Source organism: Leopardus geoffroyi, chromosome C2, assembly GCF_018350155.1.
Source record: "Leopardus geoffroyi isolate Oge1 chromosome C2, O.geoffroyi_Oge1_pat1.0, whole genome shotgun sequence".
Taxonomy (NCBI): Eukaryota; Metazoa; Chordata; class Mammalia; order Carnivora; family Felidae; genus Leopardus; species Leopardus geoffroyi.
Genome location: NC_059333.1, coordinates 67,719,682 through 67,730,331, shown reverse-complemented (window position 1 = coordinate 67,730,331; position 10,650 = coordinate 67,719,682). Strand labels below are relative to the sequence as shown.

Sequence of the window (10,650 nt, the reverse complement as noted above, 5' to 3'; positions counted from 1 at the left end):
TAATTATTGTACTTATTACTTATAAGTACTTATAAGTAAGTTTTATTGTACTTATATTTATCCTTAAAGGGTATAGAGAATGATACTCTAGGTATTCACACTATAAAAAAAAAAGTCTTTAAGAACGTGTTTCATTTACAGGGGAAATAATAGGGGGAAGAGAGGATGAGCTGTTTTGATTGCAAGAGGTATAGTTTGAGAACATACTGTTAATGTAGCCAGCATTATCAGCTCATACCACCATGTACTCATTTCTGATAGAGTAAACACTAGTCAAAGAAATCTCAGCATAATGACTTTCAGCAAAAACCGTTATAATTTGTATTCCTATGTTAGAATGATATTCTTGTTTTACTAGCTACTTTAAATATTCAAGCTTGTTTTATTTTTTTTCAAGTTTTTATTTAAATTCTAGTTAGTTAATATACATGGTAAACTTGGTTTCAGGTGTAGAATTAGTGATTCATCACTTACATACAATACCCAGTGCTCATCACAAATCTCTCTCTAATGCTCATCCCCCATTTAGCCCAGACTGCACCTCCCTCCCTCCATCAACCCTCAGTTTGTTCTTTATAGTTAAGAGTCTTTTATAGTTTCTCTCTCTCTCTTTTCTTTTCCTGTATGTTCATCTGTTTTGTTTCTTAAATTCCACATATGAGTGAAATCATATGGTATTTGTCTTTCTCTGACTGACTTACTTCATTTAGCATAATACACTCGAGCTCCATCCACATCATTGCAAATGGCAAGATTTCACTCTTTCTGATGGCTGAGTAATATTCTTTGAGCTTGCTTTAGTTAAGTAATAAATGATACAGCTGTGTTTCTCAGATAAGTATTGATGAATAAAAAAGATATAAAAATGAATATACAAATAGATTAGCTGAAGAGAGAAGAAGGGAGAGAGAGAGAAGAAAGTAGGAGAGATTAAAACCAAAACGTAAGGATTTAAAAAAAAACAAACTCCAAAATTCCTATGGTAAGAGGTAATTATGAAAAAATTTTATTCAACTTGAATTGCCAAAACTTGGAAGCAAGGAAAATTCTTCCAGTAGGTTGGTGAATAAGTAAACTTTGATACATCCAGACAATATAATGTTTACTCAGTACTAAAAGGAAATGAACTATCAAGCCATGAAAAAGATATGGAGGAAACTTAAATGGATATTTAAGTGAAAGAAGTCAATCTGAAAAGGCAGCATACTGTATAATTCTAACTTTATGACATGCTGGAAAAGGCAAAACTAAGGGGACAGTAAAAAGATCAGTGGCTGCCAGGGGTTGGGGGTGGGGTAGAAATAAATGAACAGGCAGAGTGCAGGATTTTTAGGGCAGCGAAATGATTTTGTATACTACTACAATGTGGATACATATCACTATACATCTGTAAAACCCATAGAATGTACAATGCAGAGTGAACTCTAATGCAAACTGTAGACTTGGGGTGATGATGTGTCAATGCAAGGTTCATCAACTGTAAAAACATACCATTCTGGTGCAGGATGTTTATAGTGGGGGAGGTTGGGGAACAGGGAGTATATGAGAATTCTCTGTACTTTCTGCTCAATTTTGCTATGAACCTAAAACTTCTCTAAAAAGTGAAGTTTAATTAAAAATAAAAAAGAACTTAAAAAAAGAAAAAAAAAGAACTTGCTATGGTCATTGGCTTTCAACTATAATATGTATCATTTCCCCCAAATTCAAAAATACTACAGATGTAAGTAATATTTATCTACTTAACACTTAACTGCTTATTTTTCTCTCAAAAGCAAAATTAAAAAAATATTATGAGATACAAAAACAGTTTCATTAAAACAATTATCTAGCTTTACTTTTATTCTAAATTATAGCTTAATTTTGTTAAGAATTTAAATATTTTCAACCAAAATCTAAGGATTATCATATATAAAAGGCTCAGAGATACAATTAAAACCATTATAAATAAATTGTTTTGACATTTCACAATTGGAGACAGCAGTGTGATAAAACAGAGCATTGAACTTGAACTCTAGAACACCTGATCTGCCACTTGTCAACTAACAACATGTGGGCAAATTACCTAAATTCTGTTTTCTCATCTGTAAAACCTTGGAAATGGAATGCACATGAAAATGCTAGTACTCAGAAAAGGTCAAAAATATCATATCAACTGAAAATTCTGAATCAAATTTAATTTCTTTTATCATCAAAAGTTAAGATACATTTTCTTCAGTCTTAGGAATTTTTACTCTTAATATAAATTATCCCACGTCTTACAAATTTTATATATATAGCTGAAAGTTTCTTCAGTCATCACTGTCACTTCCTGATTCACTCAGCTGCAAATCATTTCCTAAAATAAAAAAAAATAGCAAAACTAGTAATTATTTAACATTTTCATATTTAATATATTTATTTTTGGATGAACATAAATATTATACAAAATGTAACACCGAGTGATCCCATTTAGTTAGCATTTTGTCATTAATAATCAGATTGCTTATTCTATAATTTAGTCACTTCATTAGTAATTTGAAAAATTAATATTGCTTGTAAAGAAAACATCAATCTTCAGCATAGTTTTAGTATCACCTGGCATCTCTTTTAGTCTTCTTTCACATACCAACACCACTTTTCTTTTTACCCCACTGATTTAATTACATCAGGAAATGAGAAAAAATGTGGTTTAGATCAGCCTACATCATTTTGAAGAGTGAAAAAGTTACATAATTTTTTTACATCAAATTCAGTCAAAACATTAAGTAGTATATTTTATTTTTATTTATTTATTTATTTTTTTTATAATATATGAAATTTATTGTCCAAATTGGTTTCCATAAAACACCCAGTGCTCATCCCAAAAGGTGCCCTCCTTAAGTAGTATATTTTAAGAGTAATTCATCATTGGTTCCTTTTGTAATTCATCAATGCGCTTACAGTAATGGAATTTATATTCCAGTGGGGGAAACAGACAGTAAACAAACAAATATATAATATGATGTCAAGTAGGGATAAATATTATGAAAAAATGAAGATTAGTGATGGAAGAGTAGTGGAAGGTGCTATTTTAGATATGATAGTTGTTGGCAGGTCTCCTTGAAGGATGACATTTGAACAGAGATCCAAATGTAGAGAGAAGGTCATAAAAATGTGGAAGGAGAAAAAAAAAAAAAAATGTGGAAGGAGAGTAGGTACTGTCCAGAAGGTAGGCCTCCTTGAAGGGTGACATTTGAACAGAGATCCAAATGTAGAAAGTCATAAAACTGTGGAAGGAGGGCAGGTACTGTCAAGCCTGAACAGGAAATACAAATATCCTAAGGCAGAACCATGCTTGTGTTTGCTGGCTGAAGTGGAATGAATGAGGAAGAGAATGATAGGAAATGAGGTCAGGAAGATGTCCAGAAAACCATGGTTTCTAGGTTATGATAAAAACTTTGGGTTTTGGTTGAAATGTAATGGGATTCATCAGAAAATTTTAAGCAGACAATTGACTTGAACTGTTTTAGATCAGTGAATACACTATAATACACTATAATCGTATCAGAGTTTCTCACATAAGAAATAATACTGGCTTTGATTCAGGTGGCTCAGGTGGAGGTGGTGCTAAGCAGTCAGGATTAAAATATAAAGATAGAACTTACAGGACTATCAAAAGTATTGGATTTAGGGCATGAGAGAAAGAGAAAAGTGAAGAATGATTCCTGGCATTTCTGATCTAAACAACTGGATGGTGGTATCATTTACTGAGATGAGAAATACCAGAGGAACAAGATTATGTGAAAAAATTACAAGTTCAATTTTCAACATGACACATTTGAGATACCTAGTAAATTTTCAAGTATATATGCTATGGGCAATTGGATATATAAGTCTGACATGGTAGAGGTTGGAGCTGGAAATAAAGATTTGGGAGTCACTGACTGCAGGGGTTTATTTGAAGATATGGAATTGGATAATATCATTTGGGTAGTAAATTACAATGGTTAAAAATATTCTTGTATTTTTAAACTAGTCCAAAATCAACAAAAAGCTGGCATATTTTGAAGTTAATACCCAGTTTAAGAGAAGTGGTTTCTAGGCCATATATAAGTTGTTGCAAGACAGCTCAGTTCACTGCATGAACTCCAGAACTATTACATTATTTGATAAAGAAATCTGCTAAAGCTTCTTTTGTGCATGACCATTTTATAATTTTTAAGGATTATGTTTCCATTTATTACACAACTATTGTACGGCATAAGAATGTTCAACTTGACACGATCCCCATAGTATGGGTTTCTTAAGTCAAACCCAATGTCCCGAGTTCTACTTTTGTAATAGACTTCATGCTGTATGGGTTATATGCATAGTATCACCGTGGTGTTGAAATATTCAGTTGACTTGAAGGTATCCAGATTAGCCTTTGAACATGACATACTAGTAAAGGAAATATATTTTCAATCAAAATGGTAACTGTGACTTGGAAAAAAGAGTTTACCCATAGCAAATGCATTCAGATTCCTAAGCCAGTGGTTCTCAATGACAGCAATACTGATCCCTTAGAGATGGCACAGAAATTTATTTGAAGTGTTGTTTGGATGATTTGTAGATTGTTAGTGGCATTTAGTGAGAGGGGAATTTAGGAATGCTAAATGTATTACAATGTAGGAACAAGTCTTACACAATAAAGAACTCTACCACATTGTGCAAAGCTTTTCAAAGTCCACTAGTATATTCATGTACCTGGAAGACCTGTTCGTAATTTTAAGGCTGGAACCTAATTTCAGTTTTATAAACTATTCTTTTGCACAGACTTAAAATTTACTGAAATTTAATGAACTATTATGTAAACTGAAAGAAGGCTTTACATTTTTTTAAATGTTACTTTAAATGTTGTAAGTAATGCTGCAAAACATAGGGTGCACATATCTTTTTGAAATAGTGTTATATCTTTATTTTAAATCTTTACTTCACAAAGATTTTTGTATTTGTTTTGGAAAACATATTAGTGATATGAATGCTTTCTAATCCTTATTTCAACAAGTTAAATAAAGATAAAAATTGTTGACATGGTGTGTTGAATGGTGTCTTGCTCCTCTCAATTCTAAATTTATTCATTAAAGATTTCAAAATATACTATAAAACTATAATAATCAAAACAGTATGGTACTGGCAGAGGAATAGACACATAAATCAATGGAACAGAATAGACAGCCCAGAAATAACTCCACATTTATATGGTCAATTAATCATGACAAAGAAGGCAAGAATATACAATGGGGAAAAATAGCCTCTTCAATAAATGGTGCTGGGAAAACTGGACAAATATATGCAAAAGAATGAAACTGGATCTGTTCTGTCATACAGCTAGCTAGAGTCAGTCATTTTCTTTATCATTATTAATTAACACAGTGAGATTAGCTTTAAATACACATAGAGTCCCATTTTCCTCCTGAGAGTATCAACCTGTATGCTTTTATTAAAAAGTATTTATTGAGCGGGGCACCTGGGTGGCTCAGTCGGTTAAGCATCTGACTTTGGCTCAGGTCATGATCTCACGGTTTGTGAGTTTGAGCCCTGAGTCGGGCTCTGTGCTGACAGCTCAGAGCCTGAAGCCTGCTTTGGATTCTGTGTCTCCCTCTCTCTCTCTGCCCCTCTCCTGCTCATGCTCTGTCTCCCTCTGTCTCAAAAATAAATAAAACATTAAAAAAATAAAAATAAATAAATAAATGTATTTATTGAGCATCTACTATGTATCAGGTTGTGTGCTAGGTGCTAGTACTCAATGATAAGTGAAAAAATAAACAAGACTGGTCTCCTCCTGCAGCTTAAATTTCAGAAGAAAGCAAATCACACAAAAGATATAAATTTATAATTATGACAATTGACATAAGCAAGATATTGCTCTGAAGTTCTGCAAAAAGGAGGATCTGACCTTGTCAGGAAGGTATCCTTGACAAAGTGTGTCTTGAACTGTATTCTAAAGGAGAAAAAGTTAACTACATGAAAAGAAGGAAGTGTTTCTGGCCGAATGAACAGCAGTGTATAAGGGCCCTCATATGGGTGAAAGGTTTGAGTATAGTGGCAAAAATTAGGTAAATGTTACTAGAACAAAAAAAGCAAGACCATTATGTTAAGATGTTTTGTCTCTACCATAGAAGAAATTACAAATGACACTTGATGCGGGAGTGGTTAGGGGAGATGACCCTCTGTTGTGAAAAGCCTGTATATAACTTTTCATTCCGCAACAACGTAACTACTGTTGACCAGAGGCCTTACCGATAATATAAGTCGTTAATTAACACATGTTTTGTATGCTATATACTACTATATGTGCTATATACTATATTCTTATAATAAATCAAGGTAAAGAAAATGTTAAGAAAATTATAAGGAAAAGAAATACATTTACAGTACTGAAAAAAAAATCTATTAAAAAAAAAAACCACGTAAAGTGGACCTGCAGTGTCCAAACCTGTGTTGCTTAAGGTTCAACTGTACTAGTCATTGAAAAGTTTAAAGCAGGAGGGGTGACAGATTATATTTGAATTATGAAAAGAGCAATATGGCTGCAATATATATAATGGATCAAAACTGGGTTTGAGTAGATAAGGGGGTGAACCAGTTAGAACATCACTGCAGAGTGAAATACAAGAAATACGGTAAGTTGAACTAGAGTAATAGCAGTGGAGATGCAGAGAAGTAGATGAATTTGAGAAATATTAAGGAGGTAAAATAAATAGGACTTGATGATGGATTGACTATGCTACAAAAAGGGAGAGGAAGTAAATCCTTATATACAATTAGGCTTCTGGATTGTATTATTATGAATCCTGCCTTTCACTAAGAGGAAACACAGTGAGCCAATGATTATAAGTTGGTTTTTGGACAAAGTGAATTTGGAATGCCTTTCCTAAAAGATGGTGTTGGACCTATCTGTTTCTAGAGCTCAGAGGACCAGGTCAGAGATGCAAATTTACAAGTTATCTATATGTAAGTATTGATTACAACAAAAATATGGAGGAGATTATCTAGGGAAAGAATGTGGAAAAAGGAAAGAGGGCCTAGAATTAAGCCTTGCTTGAGGAACTCCAGCTCTAATGATGGAGTAGAAGATTCTAAACTGGCAAAGGAGACAGAGAAAAGTATCTAGAGAGACAGGAGAAAAACCAATAAGACACAATGTCACAGTGTCAAAAGGAAAGGAATGATTCAACAAGCAGGTAATGATTAATTATAGTATCAAATGAATAAAGTAAGAGTTTTATTCTTTTAATCCAAATTTTAGATCAAAATCACTATGGCTCCACAGTGAATTCTTACTTTTCCAATTACTCATGTTTATATATACTTACTTAAAGTACTCATCAGAAGGCCACTGTTGTCATGAGATCTATTCCGGCCAGCATCCAGATCAGGAATCCTGCACTGTGGCATGGCAGACATGACAGGATATCCTGAGATATAAGTCCCTGGATCAGAAGGAGAGGATCTGCACTCTTCATCGTCTGAGTCACTGGAACTATCCTCACTACTTGAAGATGATGAACTTTTGGAATCCGATGAACTATCACAACTACTCATCTGGTCCATTAGACTAGCTTCTGCCTTCAGTTCTGAAAATAAAGCAGAAATTAATAGACAGGTTAAATAAATAATATTAAACATAGATATTAAATAAAGTAAATTTTGAATGTGTTAGCTTCTAAGAGACTGTTGATGAGGAATAAATAAGATATATATACATTTAGAGCATTTAAAGCATTTTACTTAAATTTTAAAAAATGTTTATTTATTTTTGAGAGAGACAATGTGAGTGGGGGAGGGGTAGAGAGAGAGGGAGACACAGAATCTGAAGCAGGCCTCAGGCTCTAAGCCGTCAGCACAGAGCCCAAAGTGGGGCTTAAACCCATGAGTTTTGAGATCATGACCTGAGCTGAAGTCAGATACCTAACTGACTGAGCCACCCAGGCACCCCTAAAGCATTTCATTTAAAAAGCTCCTCTACCACCAAAACAAGCCATACTTCAATGTTGAGATTAAGAAAATTAAAAGACATAGGCAGTGCCTAAATCGAAATACTACATTTTTATACCATTATACTTAAATATGTATGTAATTCAAATAAAATAAAGAATGTGAAAACTTAAAACTGTAAAAATGAAAATCTATTTTGGCAGAGACAATCCTCCAACTCCTCTTATCCTAAAATATATATAATGCAATGCAATACCTACAGATGAATTTCTTTTTTTTTTTTTTTCAGCTTTTTTGACATATAATTGACAAAATTGTATACATTTAAATGTACAACAGGCTTCTGGCCCTGGCATAAAGTGGCTCGGCCAAAAAAACCACTTTGCCTTGAACAAGGAATCTGGACATTCAGCGTGAACAGCTGAGTGATGCTGGGTGGACAGAGCTCCTGCCTCTATGATTCAGCAATTTGAGGTGGTCAGGCCGGACAACAGGGTCCTCACAGAGGTGTGTTGCAAGGATATTACCTCTGCCCTTTAGGCCAACCCCTCCCTGACCAAGCTTAGCCTTTACACCAAAGAGCTGGGTGATGCCGGTCTGCACCTGGTGCTCCAGGGCCTGCAGAGCCCCACCTCCAAGATACAGAAGCTCAGCCTCCAGAACTGCTGCCTAATGGAGGCTGGCTGTGGGGTTCTGCCCTACATGCTGCACTCAGTGCCCATCCTGTGTGAACTGCACCTCAGTGACAACCCACTGGCAAATGCAGGCCTGTTAGCTGCTCTGCAAAGAGCTTCTGCAACCTGCCAGTGGCCAGCTGTGAGCCCCTAGCCTTGGTGCTCAAGGCCAAGCAGCACTCCAAGGAGCTCATGGTGAGCAATGACAACATCTGCCAGGACAGCCCCAGAGCACTGTGCCAGGGCCTCATGGACTCCACCTGCTCACTGGAGGCGCTGATGATGGAGAACTGTGGTCTCACATAGGCCAATGGTAAGGATCTGTGTGGCATCATGGCCTCCAAGGCTTCAATGAAGGAGCTGGAACCGGGTGACAAGCTGGGCGACCTGGACATTGTCCAGCTGTGCCCCAGGCTGCTACACCCCAGCTCTTGGCTCAGGGCTCTATGGCTCTGGGACTGTGACATCACCACCAAGAGCTGCAGAGACTGGTGCCATGTCCTTAGGGCCAAGGTAAACCTGAAGAGCTGAGCCTTCTGGGCAATGCACTGGAGGACAGGGTGCCTGGCTGCTGTGTGAGAGCCTGTAAGAGCCTAGTTGCCAGCTGCATTCTTCATGGGTAAAGTCCTACAGCTTACAGCTATCTGCTGCCACCACTTCAACATGATGCTAACTCAAAACAGAATCTTGTAGAGCTGTAGATGAGCAACAACAAGCTGGGTACTCTGGCATTCAGGAACTATGCCAGGTCATGGGCCAGCCTGGCACCATGCTGTGGGTGCCTTAGCTGGGGAATGCAACTTGACTGAGAGTGGCTACCGCAGTCTGGCCTCCCACCCACTGGCCAACCACAGCCCATGCAAGTGGGACCTCAGGCGACAACTACATGTGTGACCCAGGCATCTAGCAGCTGATTAGAGCCTCCAGAAGCTCAGCTGTGCCTTGGAACGGCTGGTCCTGTACAACACCTACTGGATGTAGGAGACAGGACTGCCTGCAGGTCCTGGAGGGGCACAAGCTGAGCCTAAAGGTCATCTCCTGAATGGCCTCCTGGCCTAGCTCCTGCAACCTGCTCTCCTGATAGCCCCTACCTGGGCCCCTGCATGAGACTGGCTGCTCCTGGGGGTTCTCACTCTGGGTGTCCTAGCTTTGACTGAAGAGAAATATGCAAATCAATTGACTTCTGTGAGAGAACTTTAGACAATCTCTAACTATTAAAGCACTTTTTTTGGTAGGAGGAAAAAACCCAAAATGCTTTGGTAAACATATACATTGTGAAATGATTATTATAATTAAGTTAATTAACATATCCAACACCTCATAGTTTCTGTGTGTGTGTGTGTGTGTGTGTGTGTGTGTGTGTGTGTGTGTGTGATGGAAAACCTAAGATCTGCTCTCTTAGCAAATTTAGACACCATGCCACTGGCACAAAAATAGACACACAGGTCAATAGAACAGAATAGAAAACCCAGAATGAACCCACAGCTATATGGTCAATTAATCTCTGAAAAAGCAGGAAAGAATATCCAAATGGGAAAGAAGTCTCTTCAACAAATGGTGTCAGGAAAACTGGACAGCAACATGCAAAAGATTTAACTAGACCACTTTCTTACACCATACACAAAAATAACTTCAAAATAGATTAAAGACCTAAATGTGAGACATGAAACCATTAAAATCCTAGAGGAGAACCTAGACAGTATCTAACTTCTTTGACATTGGCCATGCAACTTCCTACTAGATGTCTTCTGAAGCAAGGGAAACAAAATAAAAAATAAACTATTGGGACTACATCAAAATAAAAAGCTTCTGCACAGCAAAGGAAATAATCAACCAAACTAAAAGGCAACCTACAGAATGGGAGAAGATATTTGCAAATGACATACCTGATAAAGAGTTAGTGTCCAAAATATATAAAGAACTTATAAAACTCAACATCAAAAAATCCCCAAATAAACCAATTAAAAATGGGAAGAATACATGAATAGACCTTTTCCTAAAGAAGACACACAGATAGCCAATGGACACATGAAAAGAT

The 10,650-nt window shown here is 36.5% G+C and overlaps 1 protein-coding gene across 3 annotated transcripts in view; it reads right to left on the bottom strand.

The window, feature by feature from the left end:
• Nucleotides 1-983: 983 nt before the first annotated feature.
• EAF2 (ELL associated factor 2) overlaps nt 984-10,650 on the bottom strand; it is a 36,572-nt gene continuing 26,905 nt past the window's right edge. For all 3 annotated transcript variants that reach the window (XM_045502221.1, XM_045502220.1, XM_045502222.1), the window contains 2 exons: nt 7,317-7,577; nt 984-2,335 (listed from right to left, as the gene is read on the bottom strand). In XM_045502221.1, the coding sequence (XP_045358177.1) occupies nt 2,289-2,335; nt 7,317-7,577 (308 nt within the window). In that variant the 3' untranslated portion in view covers nt 984-2,288. The remainder of the gene's footprint in view (nt 2,336-7,316; nt 7,578-10,650) is intronic.